This window comes from Pelobates fuscus, chromosome 2 (genome assembly GCF_036172605.1).
Source record: "Pelobates fuscus isolate aPelFus1 chromosome 2, aPelFus1.pri, whole genome shotgun sequence".
In the NCBI taxonomy this organism is placed as follows: Eukaryota; Metazoa; Chordata; class Amphibia; order Anura; family Pelobatidae; genus Pelobates; species Pelobates fuscus.
The window spans coordinates 175,357,347-175,385,001 of NC_086318.1; the positions used below are offsets into that span (position 1 = coordinate 175,357,347).

The 27,655-nt window shown below is 34.1% G+C and overlaps 1 protein-coding gene across 6 annotated transcripts in view; it reads left to right on the plus strand.

The window, feature by feature from the left end:
• The window catches only part of ADGRB3 (adhesion G protein-coupled receptor B3), an 880,860-nt gene that overhangs the window by 748,945 nt on the left and 104,260 nt on the right, over nucleotides 1–27,655 (plus strand). For 5 of the 6 annotated variants that reach the window (XM_063442965.1, XM_063442966.1, XM_063442969.1 and 2 more), the window contains 4 exons: nucleotides 772–838; nucleotides 5,619–5,704; nucleotides 13,725–13,823; nucleotides 14,204–14,375. In XM_063442965.1, the coding sequence (XP_063299035.1) occupies nucleotides 772–838; nucleotides 5,619–5,704; nucleotides 13,725–13,823; nucleotides 14,204–14,375 (424 nt within the window). The remainder of the gene's footprint in view (nucleotides 1–771; nucleotides 839–5,618; nucleotides 5,705–13,724; nucleotides 13,824–14,203; nucleotides 14,376–27,655) is intronic. The other variant, XM_063442970.1, reaches the window with a different exon arrangement.

Consider the following 27,655-nt stretch of genomic DNA (forward strand, 5'->3'; position numbering starts at 1 on the left):
TAAAGGGAACTAAGCAGCAAAATATTCTATGAATCATAGAGTAAAGGAATGTGATATTAGCTGATAACTTGTAACATGTTTTGGGGAAATCTTTAAGTATCTATATGCCACAATCAGATGCACACATGACTTCAAATGCCCCATCACAACTGGTCCATCTATGCAGATATGTCTAATAGCACAAGTGATTTTAGTTATGTTGGTGCAGTAAACTCTCATTTCTTAAAGAGCGAGCAGTTGATCATTGTGATCTCACTAAACACCAGTTTAATAGCATAGTTTACACATAATGCCAATATACTATTTACTATAATACTATATAATATTTAGCAATATACCATAGTAACAAAACCAGGCTGCCTATTAAAACATACTAAACACTGTATGTTGCCATTTTGTCAGAAGGCAATGTGCAGCAAGAAAACTAAAAAAATGATCACAGCCTAGACTGTCAATGGCCATAACCTTTCCTATTATAGTACAACACAAACAAAGATAATAGTTGACTTGAGGTACTTGATGGCAGCACTGATGCATAACTGCAGGTGGGTATCTTCCTTACCGTTCCTCCACCTGCACCTCAACCTAGCTGACATGTCACTTTGGGGACTTTGCAAAAATGCAAGTGATGTTTTAGATGGTTACGTAGTTAAATTATGCATTTGTGAGCACCGGAAATAAAATCTAGTTTGTTGTTGTTTTGATTGATCATTTATCTTATTTTCTGACTGCATTTTGTTTCTTTTGCCATCTTTTTCATTTGCATTCTAGTTGCTGGCTATCACTTGAAGGAGGGCTACTCTATGCTTTTGTTGGACCTGCGGCTGCTGTTGTTTTGGTAAACTGCACCATTATGTTACTGATCTCTCTCTCGTGTTGTCTTTATGGTAGTTTGCTGATACAAGTCGGTTCAAATTAAAATTCTATGCAAAACATCATGCATATGAACTTAAGAAACATTCTCAAAATAGTATTTAAAAGGACCACAATAGTCACCCAAACCACTTCATCTCAGTGATTTGGTGTGGTTTAAGTGGACCTGTATGTTTAATTTATTAAGGTAAAACATTGCAATTTTGCAGAAAGGGTAATATTTACCTTGAAGGATTAAACAAGCCTCTAGTGGCTGTCATAGAAGTTGAACTCGTCACATGACATTGTAGATCATAGGAAACCATTGGGATGCAAACAAGGTGCTTGTTCATAAGGTCCCCGGTGCTCTGCTATGAGGATCTTTGAATTAGACCAGCGATGGATGTCATGGGAGGTTGAGAGTAGAGCAGGCTTCCCCAAACTCCAGCCCTCCAGATGTTGCTGAACTACAACTCCCATGATTCTATGAATGAAATAGATAGGCTGAGAATGATGGGAGTTTAGTTCAGCAACATCTGGAGGGCCGGATTTTGGGAAAGCCTGGTCTAGAGGCTTGAGGAAATCACTGCGCTGGAAAAAAGCTATGATAAAACCATTTTTTTACTATTTTTTTGGCAAATGGATTGGCTAGTGGGGGGCACTGTAGTATTAGGAATGCAGGTTTGTCTAGGTAATGCTATAGTTTGCAATTTAAAATATATACAAAGCCACATGCAATGCTATTTTTTACACTTGGATGATTTTAGCATTTTAAGTACCTTGACAATAGAGTAGCATCCTTCTATCTTGGTGTGAAAAACAAGTAGACTTGTGAACAGTGGATTTCTGTATCCCAAATCACCCCTGGTGAATATAAAACATTTTTTAGGATGGCTGAATTCCAGCAGTATGGTGGCTCAGCTCGGCCAAGTTTTGTTAACGGCAAAAGATTCAAGAAAACAAATCAGATAAAATGGAGCCAATCTGTGTACTGCAAAATGTATACACAATAGAAATATTATATACTGTATATATGTTTTACAGCACATATGTGTGTGTGTGTGTGTGTGTGTGCATGTGTGTGTGTGTTTAGATGAATAGAAAAGAAAGAATCAATTGCACTTGCTACAAATGATGCTTTAACGGTTCTCAGAATGTGAATAATGTATCATTTGTAAAAGAAGTGTGTGTGTGTGTGTGTTTATGTGTTTATGTGTTTATGTATATATGTATATATGTATATATGTATATGCATTCCCACATATACCTGCTTCAAGCAGATATTTAGTAAATTCTCATGATATATCTATGCAATGTAGTATAGATTATTTATATTTTCGGCTCAGGAGCTAGTAAGCTTTTGGCTGGAGATAAAATCTCCGGGACTGTATTCTAAGCAGTCGCATTGTGGAATGTTAAATGGTAAATCTAAGTTGCCGCACTTAGAAATATTGCTTTTTTGTACCTATATCCCATATTTCAATTGTGTTTTACAAGTAAATCAAATCAAACATTAAAGATTTCTGTATTAAATTGAAAAACTGTCCTATACTGGAAATTTAAAGGACAAAAAATGTATATTGTATCCTACGATTTTCTTTTTTGTCTACTTGGGTTTTACCACTATGTCATTGATATAGTATCTATAAACTACATTTAAAGAGACACTCCACTTCCCAAATACGAACTAAATAAAAATCACTGTTAAATAGATGATCTCTAAGTGAAAACATGCATGGATTTACTTATGCATGTTTTATTCATATCTAAAAACAGCTTGTGAAACCTGTAGTTCTCTGGTCTGCTGCTTTTGCAAGCTGTCCCCTTCTAACCCCACCCAGACTATCTGTGACTGTCCAATCACAGACTTTCCAATGCAGCGCAATGAGAAGTCTTTGCAAAGCAGGTGCTCTGAGCAATTGTTATCTTTTGATTTTAACTCCATTGAGCTAAACCAGGAAGTAATGGGACCTGTTGTCTGCTTGACAGACAGAGGGGTGTAACAAGGCTCATTTATAAAAGTGTACATTTCTATTGAAATATGCAATTTTTGCAAAATGAAAAATATAGGACACACTCTTTACACAAAAAGCTTTTCGGCAAGCTAAAGTGCTTTGGGGGTTCAGAGTGTCTCTTTAAGCGGCCAAGAGCAGTTGCATGTGCAACATGACGCATCACACAAATCCTTGTATGCAGTCATATGCTAGCAATTGTGGCATGCTGATTGCATCTGCTTGGACAGGAAGCAACTCTTTCCACTCTAAGCTGCCATACTGTATGTGCAGGAAGGGATATTCATGTAATTATCCATTTGCTGTTGATTTGTATGGACAAAATGTATGCCAAATCTGAAGGCGAACATGTTATCCACAAAAAGGTTCACTTTAAAACTGTATCATTTTGATTTTCCATCATCATGAGTCTTTGCTGTCGAAGAGAAATCATAACACTTATGCTGCATTACTTCTTAATTTTTTTCATAGCAACAAATTATAATTATTGAATGAGGTCAAGAAATCACAAGTATTTTAATAATTTTGGCATAATTTAATCAACATCGGAGCCTTCAAGATATAAAACAGACATTTCAAGAGGTGAACTAGCAATATAAACCAAAGTTTATTTTGTATTAGTTCATTTTTATAGATCTTGCATTTTTGGGGATAGTGACAGCTGGCAAGCCTGTTAAAATTTTGATGAGGAATTAAAAAAGCTAACTTTGTAATGTATGAAAAATAGTTCACGATTATTATGTACTTTTTGTGGGTTTGCAGCTATGATGTAGAGAACCATTTGAAATTGTATTATTATTATTATTATTATTATTATTATTATAATTACTGGCATTTATATAGGGCCAGCAAATTCCCTAGCGCTTTACAGTATTATCAAAGGGGGAAATTTAACAATAAATGAGACAATTACAAAAACTTACAGGAACAATGGGTAAAAGAGGGCCATGCTCAAACGAGCTTACAGTCTATAGGAGGTAGGGTGTAAAACCCAACAGGACAGGAGGTAGCAATCAAATAAGGCGGAGTGAAGCAGAGATGGAGGAGAGAATAGAGTGCTGCCCTTTAGGAGAGAGCAAGGGACAGGTATGTGAGGTAGAGGTTACTCTGGGAGGCTTTCCTAAAGAGATGGGTTTTGAGGCACTTTTTAAATGATTTAAGACTTCGGGAGAGCTCAATAGTCGTAGGCAGGCTATTCCAAAGGAAAGGAGACACCTGCAAGAAGTCCTGCAAGTGTGAGTTGTCTGTACGGGTGCGAGCAGCAGACAGGAGAAGGTCACGGGGAGATCGGAGAGACAGAGAAGGGGCATAACTGCGGATCAGTGAAGAAATATAGAAATTTTGCATACATTGTTAACAGAGTTCTAGGGGATCACACATATGTTAACAACTTTATACATGTATAGGTAAAGTAGGGCAATGGCAAGCTTAAACAAACACTAAATGCACCCAGACCTCCCAGTGAAGTGGTCTAGGTTACAGTGTCCCTGTAGTTTTAATTGTTCAATGTAAAACATTACTTTTTTGTAGCTATGGCAAGGTTAGTTGAAGGGTTAAACACAATTTTAATGGCTGTTACACTGCTGCAACTAGAAACGCTTCCTATGCAACAACCAAGTGAAACTTGGTCATGTGATCAAATGCAGGTCATATAAATGCATTGAATTCAGTGCTTCCTTATGAGAAGCATTTAATTGGATGCATGCTTAGTAGTCACCATGCATGCACATCACATATCCAATGCTCCTTTGTGAGGAGCATTGAATTGGACCATAGGCCTCCAGGAGAGCCTCCAGGATGACGTTGCCGAAGGTGGAGTGGGCAGCAGCCCTGAGGGAGTCTTAGCATTGGAGAAAATGGTAAATAACACCTTTATTTTTTTTATTATTTATATCGCAATTCGGTAGACCCTCCATCTAAATAGGGAATAGGGCACTATAACCTTAGGAATACAGGTTTGTATTGCTAACAAAATATTGTCCTTTAATTACTGGCCTTTTTATTTGTCGGTACGTTTTTTATAATGTACATTTTTAAATGGGATCTATCACTTTCCACATGTGTTTACTTTTTCCTTATATTTAATAAATATGTATTTATAATGTGTATTTACTAAATATGTATTTATGAAAAATGGAATTAAATTTAAAAATCCACACCATTTTGTCTATGGGTGTCAACACAATTCTTGGGTTTTCATCTTATCATTAAAAAATCTTATCCATAGGTCTCCCTAGAAGTGAGGGGAAAGGTAATTATTTTAAACATGCAGCATGTGAAGGTAAGTATTATATCACTGGGGCATCAATGTAAAACTATTGTTTAAAGAAGAGTAGTTATCGGAACTCTGAAAGGATTCTGTTTTAAGTGACAGTAAGTTTGGTTGAAAAATCTTATGTCAGGAAAAAGATTTTTAAAAGCTTTTATCAGTCAAACTAAAATTAAAAAGAGACTCAGATCTCTCTTTGTAGACATAGCTGTTACCATATGTCTTCAAATGGGATTTCAGTCAAACACTTTCAGTAGCATCAATCTCAGTCAATATTACTCATGTGCTCTATATCGCAAGACAAACAATGCCAATCAAAATCCAAATCTATGTCACATTCATATTTATCACACAGTAGTGACATGTCAGATATTGTTTAAAATAACTAGCGGAGGAAAAGCCACACTTCCTTACTACAATTATTAATTACAATGCATAGCAATGATGTTATCGAACACTTAATTGTTGTTTTTTTCATTATGCAGGTCAACATGGTAATTGGAATTTTAGTCTTTAATAAACTTGTTTCCAGAGATGGTATCCTAGATAAAAAGCTCAAACACAGAGGAGGGTAAGCGGTTTCAAAATGTACTAAAGAAAAACATCTATATATATATATATATATACACATATACATTTTTTAATACAGTTACTCATTCAGCATACATGCATTAAAATATATATATTACTCTGCAATAGTTGCATGCTTCATTGATAAACTGATATTTCATTAATGTTATAATGTTTTTTGTTAAGAAAAGTATTGCTGAAATAAACGTGTTAAAAGAGTGCAGAATCATCACAATAATGTGTTAAAAAAGCCTACTTTATTGTCATCTTTGTGTAAAACATGGTTCCTAATTAAATAATGTGTGCAAAAAGGTCAGAGTCTAAACTACTAATAGAGTATGGAACAAAGCTTACCAGACCCCTATGATGTAGGCAAGTAATGTAAACAGATATACTCTGCAGTATCACGTTATTTAGAAACGAGTCGAAAAATATTGGTGGAAGTGATTTTTCTTTCATTTCAGTTCTGCTAGGATGCAATATGCAGTTCAGAGTTCATATCTGCATGAAAGAATTCTAATACCTTTTTGCTCCATAGCTGTCTGTAAAACAAATTGTTAAGCTCCCTTTCTTTTTTAATTAGGCTCTGCAGTGGTTGAGAAGCTATTAATCTTAATTGTTTGGCAAATTCAATGAATTTGCGGATTGATGTCAGGTGTTCTTTTAAGGGGTCACAATATAATTGCAGCATTAGAAAACCATTATCAAAGCATCCTTCTGTTTTGCATTTTTTTTTTTTTTTTTTTAATTTTATTTTATTTTATTTTATTTCCTTTTTTTTCTTTTTTTGTAATGTTATGGTTAGCACTAATTACCTGCTAATTACCTTGAATGGATAAGTTTAAGCATACCAATATGTGGAAGGCAGGAATAGAGGGACATAGCTCATAATACTCAACTTGTTTTATTTTTCGTTGAATTTGGTTTCAATTTCTTTTATTTGATATTTTTAAAACATGTATTTATTCCAGTTAATAATACAATGAATAGTAAAGTTTTTTGGTTTTTTTTGCCTTATCTACAATAACATGCTTAATATTATTACAGTCTTCTTTAATCCTAACTTACAGTTCGTTTACATTGGGCAAAGGAAAATCTAAGATTGTTCTGGCAAGTGTGAAATGTACGGATTGGTGTTCAGTCATAACAATATCATTACATTATCTAAATGTACACATTGCAATTTTTTTTATTTATTCGTGTATAATTGGAAAAAAATGATTGAAGGCACTCAAAGTGAAAATTTAGCCCTCGTGAGTAAAAATTCACCCATGGTGAGTGTAACATATAATCTCTGTGTTTGTAGTGGAGAATGACTTTTAAATCCTGGCTAGTGACATATGACTTTTTAATTCTAACAACTGTATATCTTATATAATCTAGCCAGGCACTAAAAAAATTTCTGTTTAATCAGAAATACAATTTGTAGCACTGACGATAAGTGTGACATAGATAAAGCAAAAATGGTCCGAAGACCTGCTTGTTGATATTTATAAAATAGATCTGGGTATTTTAGAAATGCAGGTTCCTCCAATAGCCACTTGAATGTAAACATAATGTTAGTGGGCTTAATACCCACACACAATTAGTACAATTTCCTGACTAAAATCACTGTTGTGTTCTACATGTGTGTGCCTTGTAATGGGCAGAGAGCTCTCTCTCTCTTGAACCCCACATTATATCATGAATGCGGCAGCGAGGCTCATCTTCCTGTCCACCCGCACCTCCCATGCCTCACCCTTCTGTCAGTCCCTACATTGGCTTCCTATAAAATACAGAGCTCAATTTAAAATTCTGGTTCTTGCTTTCAAATCGCTACATAATGCTGCTCCCACCTATCTATCCTCCCTTATACACAAGTATGTCCCGTATAGGCCCTTACGATCTGCTGAAGACTTACGTCTATCTTCTGTCCATAATCCCACCTCTGATGCTCTTCTTCAAGATTTCTCGAGGGCTGCACCATTCCTGTGGAACTCGCTTCCCTCCTCCGTTAGATGCTCACCCAGTCTCCACTCCTTCAAAAAATCGTTAAAAAACCCACTTCTTCATAAAAGCGTATCAATTAAACTGTTAATAGCTCCTGACTGATTCCTCTTTTGCAACTGTCACTAGTTTAATATTACCCTTACCTTTTTGTGTCACTTTACCCCACTCCCTCTAGCATGTAAGCTCATTGAGCAGGGCCCTCAACCCCTCTGTTCCTGTGTGTCCAACTTGTCTGGTTACAACTACATGTCTGTTCATCCACCCATTGTAAAGCGCTGCAGAATTTGATGGCGCTATATAAATAACATAATAATAATAATAATATCATAAAGGTTCCAAGGTAGGAGTGCCCAAAGGTAGATCCTCGGATGTTTTAAAACTACAACTTCCATGATGCTTTGTCATTCTTAAGACCTGCAGTGGCATGCAAAGCATCATGGGAGTTGTACTTCTGCAACATCTATGGATCTTTATTTTAGGCACCCCTGCTCTAAGTTATTGTCCTTTTGCATATTTTCTGAACATTTTTGTGCCCCGGTAATTAAAATTGTTTTTCATTCTGGGTGAAAACCAGTTGTGGCACAACTGGAAGTGAGGAGAGAAGGTTGTAAATCAAAGTCTTTACTCAAAGCAGTTTTAATTGAAATATATAAATGTTGATGTTTTTAATATAGCTTAATGCAATTCATGTTTGATAAAAAAAGAAAAATATGTGATCATGTCTATTATGCATATCAGGTATATATAGTATGTAGTCTATCATGTATGTTATACAAAGATATATCAGATGTGTTACATGATGGAAAGCAACCGAGTGTATGTTGCATTTCTGCTTTTGTGTTCACCGTCATGAGAAACTATTGCTTGTGTTTCCTGGTTAGATGCAATGTCTGCACTGTAATTATATTTATATTTTGCTTGCTGAATTTTAAGTCTGTTGCTATGGATACCATATCCTTTCATTATCTGCCCTCTTCACCCCAGAGAGATATTGATGCCATTTTTTTTTGTATTTCCAGCAAATTTGGAATACACAGAAACAGCTTGCAAAGTTATAAATTTCTCAGTAAAATGCCAACATTTCAGCTTTTTAATGATATATGTGTTTTTTATGTGTATATTTTATTTTTTGCTATTCCCAATGGCATTGTAGATACCAATTCTATTTTATGAGTACTCCAAATGCATTACAATATATGTAAACCTTATGCCTTTTTAGAGCGCTGTTTAATCAATTGTGTATTCCTATTGCATAGTTATATTAAACTATATTAATTTTTAAATTGTTTATATTTTATGGTTGTTTTATTCGTAATAGGACAAATTTAGATCAGTTTAAGATAAGTTTTTTTTATTCCTTATAACATATATTATGAGATATTCTAACTATGCCTGATTTCCCTAACTCAAAAAGCATCAGATGCACACGAATCATTTATAAATTTATTCTGATGCAAATATCATCTTATGTCCAAAGGGGCTTTTTACCAGTTAAATATATTTTTAGAAAACGTACTGCGATAGCAGTACATGTTATTGAGAAAAAAGTATAACTAAGTACACTGTAGTGACAGGATAAATGCGTGGGTGAAAATGATGTTTAACCCAGTGAGCATGCGAGTTATTAGCAATACCTTGTAGAGCAGTGCTCAATGCAATCCCCCTGATTTGCAATTGTGGTTTTTCATAAAGCTCAGAATATATTGAAAGATATATATTGTAATGACAAAATGTAGTGAAAAGTCCTGAATTTTATTTCAGTTTGCCTTTCAGGTATTTAATAAAGGTAATTTAAATGCACGCTGTCATAGATATTTACCAAACTGTAAAAAAGTGCTGTTAGACAATTTAGTTGGAAATATGGAATGTAGAGAATGTTTGCAGATTATTTTGCCCTAGATTTTGGCTAATTGTTGACAATTCATGGTTGATTGAATAACGTTCACAATATAATAAAAGAACACACTAGGCACCATAACCACTGCAACACACTGCACCCCAGATGTAAAGAGTCAAACAACTTATTAATGAGTTGGGTTCTCCTCATTGAGCTCAGCCCTGCGGTGTATGGATTAGCTCATTGGCTGAAAGTATTTAGTTGACACTCTCAGCCATTGAGCTAGTTTCTGCTTAGGAACTTCCAGCTCTCTTTTTGCCACAGAGAATGTATGAAATAATGCCCAGCAGATCTCAAATAAGAAGTCAAACCATTACAGTTTGACTCCTTACATTGAGGATGAGCCACCGCACTCCTGGCATCATAGCGTGCTGTAGTTGTTATGGTGCTTGGGGTGTCCCTGCAATGTAATTTCAAGTAGTTTGTTATGTGCTAAAATATTTGCATAAAAAATTTCAGAATTTCAGAAAAATGATGGGCAGCTATCAAACATCAGATTGACACAGAAGGTTGAACATTCAGTGGAAGAGTTGTAGGCAAAATTTATCCGGTGGACACGAGGTTAAAAGCTTGATTTTTTTTTTTAAAGATTTTCCAGACACACCAACATCAAGTTTACAAGACTGATAGATTTGCAAATTAAGTTTGTTTATTATAAACTAATTTTGTTTGCAAAATTGGCTGATTATACCTCAGCAGCTTGCAGCCCAGCCACTATACTATGAACATAAGCTCACGATCTCCTTCTTGACTGTTAGACAGAGAGGCATCTATCTGCAGGGCTTGAGTTGTTACCTCAGAGTGGTTTGTGTTATGGAATTTCCAGCAACTGCTTGAAGTCTGGATACTGAGAGAATCTCTGTGTTTAGTGCACTTCTAGAAATTCTATAGCAGCACTTTTGGTGTGTGTGTTAGGTAAAAGGGGAGATAATTGTCTTATTTCTGGCTGATTTCACAAGCTATGCCGGCTTTTGACAAATTTGGAGGCAATAAAATGGGGACCAAGTGATAACACATGGGAAAACATAATTAGGGAGCAATTTGAAAACACATCAAGATGTTAAAAATGTACTTTTCACTCTCCACCTTTCCCAAAAAGGATAAATTATGATTATATATTGGCCAAGGAATGCAAAGTAATTTACTACAGTGCTAACAAAGTGAATTCTGAATTTGTTTAGCAGACTTTATTACAACATTATTATCTTGAAAAATGAGAAAATTAGGAGGGATAAGTGTTTGCACCATAGGTTGCCCTTGATCCTGTAAAATTACTTTTCAATCTTTGACTGTTATACGACCATACAGAGTTATTATTGGCTTAATAACTCACACAAAATGGCTGTTCCTTATTGCAGATCCCTGCCATGTCTTCAGCTGACAGCAGGCTTTATAGCTTGTACTCATCTTTTACCTTTTTCTAAATATAAACCTGTCCAGATGTAGAAAATATCATGGAACATGGCTCATCAGCTCATATTACTGTTTGCCATTACTCAGGAGTCTATGTTATGTGGTTCTTATACTAGCACAAACAACTTTGTGTTTACCTCAGATATAATCAATTTTAGAATAGCAACCTATATTATTTGGAATTATATTTATTTTCACATATTATATCTTTATCAATGTTAAAACTTCATTTTCTAACTGTAAAAAAAAACTTTTTGTGCAAAAAATAGTTGCTTTTTTTCCACAATTATATATTTTTGGGTCTAAACTTGTTACTGATATAACATTTATGTTTTAAGTTAAATACTGCAATAAAATATGTTTGTTTGTTGCATGTTTATATTAAATAAATATGTATAACATCTTAACCAAAGTGACAGTGTAGTTGCTCTTTGTTTTTTTGTTAATAGCATGTATATTATAATAGTTGGGTCATTATACTATGCATAGTTTAGCAGTAGATGATGATTTTAATAAGAATATTTATTTAGGTATAAAGCAGTCAGATTACTATGAAGAGAACAAAGTAGAGCAATGTTCATAAGGGAATTATTTGTCATTTGCAACCTTAGAATTTGAAGGGAAAAAAAAAGAAAAAAAAACCTCCTGGGGTACAGTGCCTTGTAGTTTGAAAAACAGTGATGCATATTTTAAAATTGTTTTGTGTACAGTAAATATTGGGCTAATTAGTTACAACAGTAAGTATAATGATTTTTATTCTTTCTCTTTTTGGTCTGTGAATTATAATGAGAGATGCACAATAAGAATAGATGTTGGAAGTACCAATTAAGTCAAACAGTTTTTTGTATTACATGGTTAAGGAATGTGTTTGTATCAGCGTGAAAAGGCAAAGGTTACATCCCCTGTGGCGCTTCTTCTTTCTGTACTGTTAGATGTAAGACACAGCGAGATTCTTAATAGAAGGTGCTATTACTAAGGAGCAAAACTATTATTTCAGAAACAAAAAAATGAAATAAACTGTTATAGTTAATATTGGTAGGGTAGCACACTTATTTAAATGCAAACCATGTTAATGTTGCAGAGAATGACAGTTTTTAAAGATCAGAACTATATTGTTGTATGGCCTAAAATCTAATGTAATCATGACATTATAAAGGGATTATTAACTAAACAGTGAAACGTGGTTAAAACAGCAAAATACATCATGCTACTTGTGTCCACCTGCCAAAACATCATCTCCTGGAGCCAGTCTCACACACTGCGCTGCACAATCCACATTTTCATTTGCTTCTATCCCTGTTTGTTCATAGGCCATTTCTACTGCACTCCATTTAATTTCTAATCCATCTGCCTTGATTCCTCATTTCATATGTAGCCCCAGCCACATTGCCATAGTTCATACCTGCCAACCAGATTGTTTCAACATCATCTCCCTATGCCAAAGTCCAACAAAGAGGCTCCTCATCACATCCACATCATTCCCCAGTACATTCTTTTTCAGAACATCTCTGCACAGCTGCATACCACAGTACTATACTACCTACAGATACCTGGTGTGAAAGGGAGAGAGTAGGGTTATCACATCATAACCTTGCATTCTCCCGCCTTTGAGTGCTAAGGAGTCTGTTTGAAAAGCCAGAACAGCTTATCAGACCAGCTGATCTCACAAAAGGGAAAGAGAAGTATTAGTAGAAGGGAGTGCAGTTGCATGGAGAAGGGGCCATCCATCAGGAAAGGCAGCTCTAGTAGGAAAATAAAACCAGGATATGGCAATTTGTTGACTGGTGTTCCTGGTTCCACTGTGTCCACGGGACTCTCTTAGAACCACCTTCGAATGTTATGTATTAGAAATGCTAAAAATTAGAAAACATAGTCACATGAAAAACATTCCATATGTCACCTTTTGACTTTTGGCCTCAGTTTTGTAATTCTGTTTTAATTTTCTCACAATTGACTGTTTAGTGAATAAAGTCCCCACTCTTATTTTCCAGTTATGAATACCATAGATATCCATTGCAATCTTGTTCCAAACCAATGTTTTATATTTAAAGACGATTGATGGTTCTGCACTGTTATTTGAAAAATGTAATTGAAATTCACTCTTTTGCAAATGAAAATATTTCATCAAATACCATTCATTTAAATTCTGTATTCAGGCCACATATGATACCTTGTTTTTGAGACATTATTCATTTCATATTAACGTTCAGATGTATTTCAAACTCAAGATACAAACTAATAGAGTAATGAATTGTCTTGTAAAACTAATTGCATTTACAAACAATATATTGGTCACCTGTTGCTTCTCCTTTCAAAATACACGAAATGGACTTAACATATAACTAAAAAAAAAAACTCAATATGACGAATAAATATCTATTGACCTGAATAGAGGATTTTCTTTATGTCTTCTTTATTCTTTGCTTATGTTTAGCTCAATGTATTTCCAACTGCTTTTACTTTTGCAAAATGAGAAATTCTCACTTTGTAAAGAGAAGACACAAGTCCCGCATGAACGAAATTATCCTTCTTTTACTAGCGAATTTCTTAAACAATAATTTAATGTAAATTGTATCCATTATTAAACAAATCAATGCATCCATCATTTTTTTTTTTAGTATGCATGAGATCTTATTTTTTAAAAGAAAAAAAATACAGCAGCAATTATTTGGTTAAAATTGAATATTTTGTTCTTTTTTGTGGGTGTTCTGTTTGTTTGCAGTCAGATGAGTGAGCCTCATAGCGGTTTGACGCTCAAATGTGCCAAGTGTGGAGTAGTTTCAACAACAGCTTTGTCAGCCACCACCGCCAGTAATGCCATGTTAGTCTAAATCATTTACATCTTCTTGTTACAAATCTTTTACTGTGCATGTCTGAAAATAGTCTGGCAGAATTTGTGTTTTAGACCTTATATCGAAACGTTAATGTATTTTCTGTTTAAGCATTAGCAACAGTTTTATTTATTTATTTGGATTACAGAAAGGGATGTTGTGTTAAAATAAATATTTGCTTCATATAAAATTTGCAACAGCCTTTCTACTTCAGATCTGCAGTAACCTAGCCAAACAGAAAAAAAAAAAAAAAGTCTTGCTGGGTACTTCATTGCTGAAGATGTTAGCCATTTTTATTTTAAGATCCTTAAATATTTGCCTGCAATGTACAATCTGGTTCAGCAATCAAATGTTTTTTTTCTCTAAATAGGGCATCCCTTTGGAGTTCTTGTGTTGTCTTACCACTACTTGCTCTGACGTGGATGTCTGCTGTTCTGGCAATGACCGATAAAAGATCGATATTGTTTCAGATACTGTTTGCAGTATTTGATTCATTGCAAGGATTCGTCATTGTTATGGTACACTGCATTCTACGGAAAGAGGTAAGAAAAATATAATTTTTCTTTTCTTTTTTTTTTTTTTGCTGCCTTGCTTACACGTTATTGAATGTTCTATAAATGGTTTTAGACAGAAAACAAAGTGCTACGAACACACACAATCGAAGTGCTATGTGTGTCAGTCGCATTAAAATGTTTCTATAATATTGCACTAAAGAAAATACTAGTTTAGTTGCTGTTTATTGTTTCATTTAATGTTTTTAAAACATTAAGATGGCTGCTTTGAATGTTTTAGATATGCCGATGAACTGTACCAACAGGCTATTTTCTTGTTAGACAAAAAGATTGTTTCCTGAATATGTCTTGGTACATGTCCCCATAATATGAATTTATTAAATCTATGGGGAAAGGGAAACCACTTATGACAGAGAGACAAATGCTGATAACTCACATATTACAATAGAAAGCTGCTATTTTAAAGTTGGTACTGTGACATGAAAATAACAATTTGTATGATGTTCATTGTACATAGAGCCCCAGACCATTTCTTTCTCACCATCTATATATTTTATAATGCTATCATGAAATATGACATACAAAAGTTGCTGGAGAGGCTTGTTGAAGGAAAGTGGCTCTCATTAACAGTCTCTCTGCAGATATGCAGAGGAGAAGAATTAAGTCCTAGCAGATAGGTTTGTTTCTCTGCAGGATAAAAAAACAGGATTGGAGAAAGGGATAAGTTAGATGGACTCAATGGACTACATGTTGTTTTGCATATCTTTACACGGAAAAAAACAACAAGAGTATCGATGTCTATATATAAATATATGCATCTGTACACTTCCTATTGCTGTCATGAATATAAATTATTAGGCTATTGATGTACATAATAAGATTTATAATAAACCATTCACTTAATTTAACACATTTGATATATGTAAAACTTTATTTGTGTAATAAGTAGTTCAGTTTATTAACAGTTATCCTATAAACAAATTAAATATTTACATAAATTATATATCAGCTCTACTTAATGCATTTGTTATACCTGTAAATACCCAATTTATGCTGAATGAATAATGTAATTTTGAAAGGCAAACAATAATTGTATTCTATTGTAAAGCTTTGAAATTTTTTTTTTTCTAAAACGTCAATCCTTATGCTATATAACTTCTTATCTATAGATTTCACATAGAACTATCACTGATTTGAGATGCTATGGCACATTTTAGAGGATTTACAGTATGTCTGTTATATTAGATGTATTACAATTGTTATTTTTTTGGACCATTGAATGAAAGGAAATGCAACAATATAGCATCAAAACAATTACATACAATTTGCTTACACTAGCTTCAAAATATATGGTATACCATGTTAGCAAAGTAAAAGAGATGCTTCACTGAGACAACTACAAATAACTGTTCATTTTGCATGGGAATGTTTGTTTTGAGCCTGAAATCTTCCAAAGGAGTACTTCCAAAGCACCATATTCTGGCCAACAGAGGTTCTGACATTGTAAAAAATATAGAATGCAAAAAAAAAACCAATAATACTGTGTAAAAATCCAAGTGATAATGTGTACATGCATGTATGTTCGTGTGTACAAGCGCAAGGGTGCAGATAGTACATGAGATGCATCAATCAAAACATTGTATAGTTAGGACAATAATATTTTGATTCTCCATATTATGTATTCAAGATTTTATTGCTATTAGAGGCTGATCTTGCATTTATATTTACAAGTATAAAATGAAGTATTTTAAAGGGACACTATTGTCACCAAAATAACTTTAGCTGAACTGGTAGAGGTTAACACAGTAAAGGAGTTTAAGCATGCATGGGATATGCAAAAGGCTATCCTAGCTATAAGGTAAGGCCAGGGACTAATGAAAGTATTTTAAAAACATTGGGCAGACTAGATGGGCCGAATAGTTCTTATCTGCCGTCACATTCTGTGATTCTATGTTTCTATGCTTCTAGCTTAACCCCTTAAGGACCACACTTCTGGAATAAAAGGGAATCATGATATGTCACACGTCATGTGTCCTTAAGGGGTTAATGAAGTTGTTTTTGTGTATAGATCATGCCTCTGAAGTTTCATTGCTCAAGGCTCTTCCATTTAGCAGTTAAATCACTTTGTTTCTGTTTATGCAGCCCTAGCCACACCTCCCCTGGTAGTGAAAGAAGAAGCTTTGCATGAAAAAAAAAATGGTTTCACTTTCAATCAGATGTCACTTACTTTAAATATTTTTATCTCCTGCTCTGTAAATTGAACTTTACTTACATATAGGGTCTAGCAAGCTATTAACAGAGCAGGGGATAAGAAATTCCAAATTAAACAGAAAGGTAGTATAAACATTAGATGACTCATTACAGGAAGTGTCTAGGAAGGCTGTGCAAGTAACATTCAGGTAGGTGTGACTAGGGCTGTATAACAAAGCGATTTAACTCCTAAATGGAGAATTGAGCAGTGAGACTCTAGAGTCATAATCTATACTCCAAATCTGGTTCATTATGCTAAAGTTGTTTTGGTGACTATAGTGTACCTTTAAGTAGTAAAATTAAAACAAACCTGTCAAGATTTTTACAATTTTTGTGATGAAGCAAATTTTACGGGCATTAAGGAGTCAGACAAGTATGTGGGAAGATGAAATACCGTGGACTGTATTACTGCATTATATTCATGATTTGAAAACCAGAATATAAAAGCCACACATAATTGTGTAAGTTTCAATAAATGCTATTGTTGAACTTCTGAATAGCCTACGTACCACTTGTATTCCCAAACCTATACGATACACTGAAACCATCTGTGTCCATTCATCATATAATCGGGTAGCACAGTCACATAGATAAATTTGCATATCATTCACATTTCACGTTCAGCATAAAGAATTGCATAGGCTACATGCTGTAGTGTCATAATGTAAATGGAGTCCATTATTCTGAGCAAGGTTTGTGAGTGATTTTAAAAACCCATATGTGAGAGAATACAGGATGTTAATTTGGGCTGTTAAAGCAAATCCAGGTATCATGGCCATCATACCCATGGAATCTTAATGTGAGAGGGACCATTCTTTTAATACAAGCATCTCAAACTATGCTCCCTCATATGTTGCTGAACTACAACTCCATGATTTTCTAAATTGTATTCAAAGTATTCTGGTAGTCATAAGCCAATTGAATGGGGCCAGAGAATAAAATCTCTGTTATAAAGCAACTGAGGGAAGAGTACCTGATTCTCTGATACATGGTGTTACGTTTAATGTGGAGTGTATGTGTGTCCCTGATTGTAATGTGATATCACTATTACAAATCCTAAAAATTGTATTAGTTCACAATAAATTAGTTATTTTTTTGTTTGTTTGATATATTTTTATTGAGATTTTTCACATAGAACACATACATGTGCTTAATTTCTGCGGTTGGATATAGTTATCTGGAATTTCCCTGCAAAATTAACTTAAAACAACTAGAAGACACCAAGATGTTTGTCTGTCTGGGCATTCTCAATATCTAAATATTTTTCAATATTTAAGTATTAGATAATGTAGGCCTGTGATGTATAACTCTAAAAATAACTGAATCAAAACAAAGTGTCTAATTTCTTCAACAAATATGTTGGTTAGCGTAGTTATGATCTCCTTCCTCTTCCTCTCGCTGCAAAATGCACTTTTGTGGGTTTATTTATTATCACATATCTCCAATTCATCCATGTGAAAATCATGATAGAATTTAGCTGTAAAGCACGGCATATTGGAAATTTCTGGTTTTATCCATTTTCCGACTTCATCAGAATTGATGATTTCAGCCAATCCAATACTTTCCCATAGAAAAATGCAGACTTGGCCAATCAGCATCTACTCATTCAGATGCATGTGCAGCACTGCCCCAGGAAGCACTTCCAGAGGCCACTGGAGGTGTCAATAGGGAGCAATGTAAAGTGTTTACAGCACAAAGGCTGTAGGGACTGATTATACTCACCAGGACAGCTATATTAAGCTGTAGTTGTTCTGGTGACTATAGTGTCCCTTTAAATTGCATTTCTTGTTAGTCAAAGGGTAATTGGCATGGCTTGTGGAAGAGGTAATGCTTTCAGTGTCAATTTGTGGGAAATGTATGAGATATTTTTCAGGATCTGATTGTTGGGCGAAGTAGTTAGTTTGGTGCCTGATGCTGGTGTAAATTATACTCTTTGAGTGATGAATGCTAGTAGTTAAGGTTGTACAATGTTCTACTAAATTTTGCTAGTCTGTACATGTGAAGTGAGGAGAATGGTATGTATGAACTTTGAACCGGAAGATATGGAAATAGCTGGATATGCTATGGAATTGTTTTTTTAATTGCATTAGTAGAAAGATTTTTCTTTGTGGTGGCGTGGGGGCATTCTCTTATACAATATGTTTGCCTTTGACCACCAGAAGGATAAGAAGGGTGGGCTTTACTTTCTTTAATTAGTGTGTTTAAAAGACAATGTATGTATTTCAAATACTGCCAGTTTAGATGTATTGTCTAATAACCTTACAAAATTTAGTAGTGGAGTAGGATAAACATTTAACATGTCTTTACTTCCTTTGGACGAATTTGATCCTATTGAGTTTTCACTCAACCAATTTAGAGTTCATTCAAAGTCTTCCTTAGCCAGCAACGACCCTCTCTAAACCACCTATCGTTGCTGTTAGCGAGTAGCATCCGTTTGCAAGAAAAAATTAAATGGAGTAGAGTTTACTAATTTGGTCTCAAATTGTGCTGTTTGTTAGAAGTTACCCCCAAGTTAGATGAAGCCAGCCCTCCTCTGTTAACTCAGATAGGAAAAAATGCACGTTAGCTTAATGGCATTTCATCAAAACTGTAAAGCATGTCGCATGTTCCATCATATCAAACTGCAAATAAATTAAAGAAACGTCCAGACACATCATATGAAAAAATTAAATTATTATTTCTATAAGCATAGTGCATGTGTCATTTAAATGAACAATTCCATAGAAGAAATTAACCTCAAAAGCTACTTAGACATGTGGCTAATCTGTTAGTGGTTGGTATCAGTGGTTGGTATCTTTGCAAGCAGATGTTATTGGTGGTAAGCCAGTAAAAAATAATGATACGGTTGTGAACCAGTTGGTAATTAGGATGTGCGTAAAATATGTAATGCTTATGAGATGTTCTGAATTTTGATTGCAGTAAAACATTTTAAGAGTGCAGTATTACCTAATACAGTAAAAGTTTCTATGTGTCTTTTAATGCTAGATATAATTTTGGAAATATTTGTAGGATGATATTTAATGTGGGATGAAGGTTTTCTATTTATATGTTCTTATGTACTAGAGAGGTTATAGTGTATTGTATAACTCTGTATTGCTTAAAACTAAAATAAGTACAGTTTTTTTTTAATATTTTACTAATCAATTTCCATTTCCTGTTTCTCTTGCTGAAAGCATAACATTGCCAGCCATGTAACTTGCTTCTGGTTTGGCTGTTCATTTTTCGTCATATTAAATATTTGTAATTAGTACACTAAACAGGAAGTAGGAGGTGGTGCATATGAATGTCCAGATAACCTCTAGTCAGTAATTAGTTTCCCATCTGGAAGGCTGACAATTTTACTCAGGTATTTTCCTGTTTAGAGGAGGCAGTGTGTCATAATTTACTATTCAGGGGCTACAAAGAAGCCTTGTATTGTGCCAGTAACCTTCCCCATTGCAAAGTTGCTAAAATAAAGCTATTGTACTTTGAATCATAGAAGCTTCTGTTCAGTGAGGCAAGAAGCAGAGATATTTATTGCTATGCAATGCAAGTGGAAACTTGGCAGATACGTATTGAAAAATGGAGCTGCATAAATGGTGAATTTGCACACATAGAAAATAATTGGTATAATGAGTACACCATTGGTTTACCATTAACTGTCAGTAAACTTATAGTGTTTCTCGCACATTTTGTACATGAAAAACATCCTAGGAAGTAACATTCGCCACCTATGGATCTGAAGGAAAACAAACATTAAACAAATTGTACAGAGCTTAGATTAGACATAAAATAAGAGAAGCCACATTTTAGGAAAATGGTCCAAATATGTAGTCAAGTGGATTATTTATTAGGCAATGGCTTCCGTATCACATTGTCCATCTGTTGCCAACAAGCGATTGCCCCTCAAGACTTGTTCAGATCAGAAGGACATTTATGAGAGAAGTCACAGAGAGGCCATAATCCTTTTTAAAGAGCTACAGAGTTCATTGACAGTCGCATTGTTGGTGTTTCAGTCAATCTTATCTCGAGCTCTGCATTATACAGTCTTGTACTGCAGATTAACAAAAATATATTTACTTGAAAAGTACGGCATTAACCCCTTAAGGACACATGACATGTGTGACATGTCATGATTCCCTTTTTTTTTTCAGAAGTTTGGTCCTTAAGGGGTTAAACTATCTATGGATTTGGCCAGACATTGTTAGCATGCCTGGCTATGCAAACACTCAAATGGAAACCTAATTCAATATATATTTATATTTTTTTCTGGGGAGTGACACATTTCAGTAGCATGAATCATACAGATGCTTTGCAGGAATGCTAATTTACGAAAGTCTGTTAAGCTCTGATATCCCATTTGATAACCATTAATTTGCAGAGGAAATCAGCTGTGCTAAAACCCTGCTGTACTTAGTAAATCCAAGCCCAATACTTGAAATCTATTCACTGCCTGATTTCAGGTCCAATAGAGCATTGTGCAGAATGTACCATCTCTGAATGAAGTGCAATATTTTGTTTGTTCATTGTTGAGCTGTCTGGAATAATTTTAATTGTTGTCGGGATGAAAACAGTTGATGGATAATAGTGCATCTCTTTCTTCATACTGAGTTGGAATGAGAAAGGACTGTGGCTCATTATGGATACATATAATGAATTAAAAAGCATAGACAAGATACTGATTTTTGATATATGAATCTCAATTTGTCTGTCTGTCTATTAAAGGTCTATAAATGCTAGAAAACAAGAGTTCAACATATAACCTGATTTGCCTTTAAATTTAGTTAGAAACTATAATGGAAAATGTTGTTATAAACAGATATACATTGTTCACCATTAAAATACGTCAACCTAAGTGTCTAATTGCCATTAATAGTCTCTACAAATCATTCTTAATAACGTTAAATGGTAAGCATTATGGTCAACAAATATTACATGCATTATTTCACTGAGTAAAAACAATACCTACTGAGAGCAGTGAAATATGTGTATACATACATACATGTATATATAAACCAAGAGCCATTCAATATATTTTAATAATATGAATTCCAAGATTATGGCCTAGGCATTTAGCACTGGTAAAACCGGTAGTATGTCCAGGAACTGAGTATTCTTTAAGATTTACTAGGAACATCCTAGTAAATAGTGACAACGTTTCAACCATGCAGTTGGACCTCTGTCAAGCCATTGCATGACCAAAACTTTGTCATGGCTTTCTTTGATGTTTCTATTAAAGACTGCATCTAAAAAGAATGCTGAGTGTTTGTATATACTACTAAGTTTACCTGTGTGACTATGGACCTTGTCACTCCAGTAACCTGGAGCACCATCTTACAGTGAAAGTTCGGCTTTAAGTTGAGTATAGTCCCTTCCTTATTTTTGTGACAGAATTTAGTACAATGAATTCATGGGGATCACATGTTTCCTGTAAATCTGTGAATTAAAGAGTATGAAAACACAGTCTGACTATGAAAGTTACATTCAAATTGAAGGGGTCAAAAGCATTACTGGACTGATTAAATTGATTGTGTTCATTTGATAGATATTTCTATGCAGAACCAGACCTGACTTTAAATATGCTTTAAGGGCAGTGTCTTGTGATGAATCTTATAGGATTTTGGTTACATATGTTGCAATGTAATCAGAATTAAACAGCCCATGGCCCATTTCTTTTTTTTTTTCCTGAGTTGTTCTTTCTGAATTATAAATAGCATTATAAATAAGCTTTTACTTGGCAGAAATACCCTAGTTCTGGAGATCTCAGCTCTGCAGGATGTTTCACCTGAAGTATCATGATTTAGCTAAGCTATGCATTACAGAACAACTGTATTTAAGGCTCTCTAAGATGTACGAGTTGTACAGGAGTTATGCTTCATAAAGCATAATGAGTTGCATGGAGCAAATATATTGACATGCAATACATCTTCACTAATAGCTTTGGGATTGTATAAATTGCTATTTTGTTCAATACACAATGTTTCATATACATAATACCTTGCTTTTTGTTTTATATTTGTATACATATTTTTTTTTTTTTAAATAATGTTTTTCAGCATGGGCTTTGTATATAAATGTGCATGAAAATTTTACATACACGTATTCAATTTCCAATGAATGGGATAGACTTAGATATATTACTCAACTGGAATACTTCCATATATGTAACACTTCAGGTACAAGCAAACAAGATCCTATCTAGATGGTACACCACCCTAGTGAAATTATATCATATGGGAAAATACACCTGAGATGTGTTTTGGAGAATGTGCATATGTAAGGTCACCTAAATACACATGTGGAGGTCATGCCCCAAAACAGTTAACTGTTTCGAACCCCAATTATCCAATATATTTTATAGAAAAATCACTTTAGCATTTACCCTTTTGCTTTAGACCGATTAATGGCCTGATCTCCAGGGAAAAGTAACTAGTTAATAAATTCATGTTGGCTACCAGGTGGGCAATAGCCCAGTCGCAGCTATGGAACACAGGTGCCTCCATGGAAGCTGCTCAAAGATAATCAACTAATGGACAAACTTACAGTTCTGATTTAAAACTGGTACAAAAATGGCTGTACAACACTTTAAAAATATCTACATTTGCAAATGGTATGTATTTATAGGATAATTTGAACTTTCAAAGTGTTACAATGTCTCGAAATGAGACACAGGCCCATCAAATCCATCTATCAATATTCAAACTGTTAAAACGAACATAGTCAGGTCTCTTACATGACACTGTAACTATCACATGCCTAAAATAGGGCCTAGTTGTTCACATAAGAGTTTTCCAAGCATAATTGTCTTTGATTTTTTTTTTTTTTTTTAATTATAGGTGCACATAATTTGACATAAACTTAACTTAAAACTGGTGACAAAATGGTAGCACATTAAGGCACAATAAACACACTGAAATAACCTGGAGTCTCTACTTTTACAAATGTTAGACCTTTGAGGGGTAATCTGTACTGTCAAACTGCTATAATGCTCCAAAATGATAGGCCTATCAAATCTATCTATCCAAATGGCCAGGCCTCTTATATGGCACTCTAGCCTAACAGTATGGTGGCATAGGCATGCACTGGGGGTATTGTTATATTTAGAAGATATGGCTGAACATAATTAGGGGTTTTCTACATAAGTAGAACATATCAGGTTATGTAATAAACATTGAAAAAAAATGTTAAATGTGTGTGCAATGAAAAATAAAAATAAAAACAATGTTACTACTTTTTTTTTAGCAGTGATTGACTGTTAAATTGCCACGTAATAATAATAATGAAAAAAAAAAAACAGATAACTAGATGTCTACTTTATATAAATGTATACTGTTTTTATGGAAATGTTGTTTTCTGTGATTGCTATTAAACTCAGAAAACAAATATACCAAATTCAAGAATAATTGGACATCGAAATTGTATTATACAGTTGTATTTTGTGAATTTTAGCTACCCAAAAAAACAAAACATAATTTCTTTTGATTTGGAAGACTCTACATTTAGAGCTGAATTTTTTTCCCAAAAGATTTTATATTTTCAGAAAAAAATTATCGGGCAAGCAGAATTTTTGCACACGTCTAACGCAAATAGCAAAAATGCCCAAATTGCTTGGATCCTTATGTACAACACAAACAATCTGAAGCTGTATCCCTAAGGGGTAAAGATCGTTCTGTGTATATTAGATATTAGAAGAGCTCTCAGAACTTGAAGAAGTCAAAACATTATAATGTTTATAATAATCTGGAGGTATCTAATGAAAACAAAATAGTACATTTTCAGGATTCTCGAATATGTGCCCACATTTTGAGAAATAAAATGTAATGCTTGTAAACATGGAACAAATATGAGAAGTCTCTCTCAAATGTTTATACTGAAGAGAAATAATTGGGTATTCTACTGCCATCTGTATTATTCTTATATTTTACTTAAATATTTCATTAGAAGAATAGAAGACATTTTTTCTCATGTAAGTCTTTTCAAATAATGTTTATTGAAAAGCTTTATATTTTATTGAGAAGTGTGTGATTACCAGGTGAGTGATAAATCCCCTTCCTGCATTAAAGGGACAGTCACCAAACAAACTTTAGCTTAATTAAGCAGTTATCTTTAAATATGCTTTAAGGGCAATGTCTTGTGATGAATCTTATAGGATTTTGGTTACATATGTTGCAATGTAACTCTCTTGCTCTTCAACCCAACACATTAGATTATGAAAGAATTGAGGATCTTTTTTATGCATTTCTGTTTTCAACATTGTATGCCACTTGAAGTTTGTTTACATAGTTTATGAATTTCTTTGAAAACATTCCTGAACAATTCCTGAAATGTTCAACTCTAAATTGAAATGTTTACACTCCTCATTCATCTCCTGGTTGCCAGTTAATGGATCATGTTTTATTTTATTACAAATCTGATATAATTTGGGGGTTATTTATTTATTTATTTGTGCTAATTTGGCTGGCATAACATCTTAATCTAAAGATTAAATTTACACTAAATGTAATCACATTTTTATGAGCAGATTTTTCATGAGAAAGTTTGTTTATTATTATTATTATAATAATTATTATAATTATTATTAATTTATATATATATCAAACATTAGGAATATTGCTGGCCAAGTATAAGGGGCATTTATAGGGCAAAATTCTGAAAGGGGTACTATCAGCAGGAACCTTCTGTTGGTTTCCATGGTGATTGCTCTGCTTTGTAGACTTGTTTTTTTCTCCAAATAATTAATTATGCATAACATTAAAGCAGAAGGCACAAATATAAATAAATACCAAGACAAGCACTCACGCGAGCATTTCAAAAGATTTATTTGGCACCAAAATAAATTATACAGGGGGAAAATTAGCAAACAAAAACCTTATGCATTTTGGATCTCTGGGTCCTTAAATATGTTTCCTATGTTTAAGAACCAGGAGGTTTTAAACGCAGGCCTTAGTACCTTTTGCTTTGTAAATCCAGGGATTGGAGTCTCCTTGCCTGGTGTCTCATCGAACCACGTGTGAGCGCAGTTTTGTCTCCCCTTGCCTTTTAGGTTTATTCAGCTTATGTTCTCATTTCTAAAGACAGTCCAAGCTACCCGTATACCTGGTCCCATTTATTTGTTTTGATTTTCACTTTATACATAACTATACAGGGTTTCATTACTAAAGACTTGTTTGCTTTTCATGTATTGCAAAACAATTTCCTAATGCACTCTGCAAAGATAGTCACATTTTCTAACTTCAACAGATGCTACAGTATTTTCAGACTCATTTAATTGGATTCCATTTTTAAATTAGCACGTTAGCTCACAAAATCCACTGCTTAGTAAATAAGCCACTGAGTTGGCAAGCAAAGGTCACCTTCACTATCACCTGCATAATATAATATATCAAGCGGGGTAAGATAATTGAAGAGTAAAGCATTTTGCAAGGGGAGAGGTTAATGATGGCTGCTGGGCACACAGAAGTGGGTCTTAGGAATATTTTCACCGGTGGCTGTATTATTGGGATTGATGAGCTCATTGGCTGAGAGGAAGGGCAAACAATATCTGTAATAAATCAGAAAGGACTGTAGGCTGATTACGTCCATGCTAATCATCTTGATATTGTTTTTGTTTAACAAAACCTATGGTTATTCTCAGCCATATTGTGCTGAGAATATAATGCAATTTTTCTTTACATTCAATTTTTCTTTACGTTCCACACATTTCAGCAATCATACATTTAATTTAACCATGTACTCCAGCACTATCTTCTTCTGTATCTGTATCTGTGATATAACAAAAGCCCAGCAAATCTGAACAAGTAGGAATACATTTTTTTCTTGGTTAATGTTACCAAGGAAACTAGCTTTCTGTGGTTTCTATTCAGTAATTTGTCCATCTATATTTTACTTCATCTATGTGATCTTCTTAATCTTCAGTTATTTAACTGTACCTGCGCTTATGAGGTTGTATATATCTTTTATCTTTAAGTAGAAATATTTTTATAAATACAGTTTGACATTTAACAGGGGGATTTATTGACCAAACAGTGAATTGTGGTTAATCAAAAAATGAATTACAAATGAGGTCAAAACTGTGATGAAAACATTTCGCTATCTCTCCAATGTGAGTCTGGAACTAATTTATTTCCATTTATATTTCCAATACAAAATTTTTCCCTATTTAGTGAATAAACCCCATTGTGACATACTATCTTGTATAGTATGTGATTTAGTATAAATGAGGAATATTCAGTGGATAGCAGAAGTAATGAATGTAGTCACGTAAATACCAACTCAAATAAGCTCACATAATACAGTTATATTATATATATATATTTAATATTGAGATGTTCTTTACTATATTTAGGTTAAATATAAAAAAAGTAAAACTTTCTTCATTTCACTGCTGGCACAGTCTCAGCCACTTTGAGATTCACAATCTGTCTCCAGTCCAATGGTTCTCAAAGAGAAGGAATGAGAAATAGGGTGGATTGCAACTTATGCTTTTCAGTTTTCATAGAGAAACATTGAATTCATTCTTTCTCCATGAAAAGCATTAGTCGTGTTCAGCATTATCATGCTGTGCGTAATGATGCCAAATATGAAGGTCTTCAAAAACTACATGTCCTAACTCATTTACTACCGCACAATTTGTGACTGAAACATATTAGCATAATTTTTGTTTGATGCATAGCTAGTATATAAACAAAAGGTAAGTTTCTTTGCAAGCAAGTTTTGTGAATGGAGAGTCGGTGATTGGTTGAGAACATCAGTTGACTGCTCTCAGCCAAAAAGCGGCGCCCTTGCCCGGCAGCACTCAACGCTTCCTATAAGTGAAAATTCTAAAGCCAAATGCCGCCAGGAGGGAGTGAAGACCATTGGGGGAGGTAACTTTTGGGTTAAACTGTTCGCGAACGGTTTGACCCCTTGAGGTAACAGTGGCTCCTGGCACCAAAACAACTTAATTTAGATTAAGTTGTTTTTTTTGGTGCTTGGATTCTCCTTTAACAATTAACGATATGTAAATTTACATTATAATTTTTCAGTTATTGGATCATCTTTTATAAAAAATATTTGGCATTGAAAAGCTTTAGACAGTATAC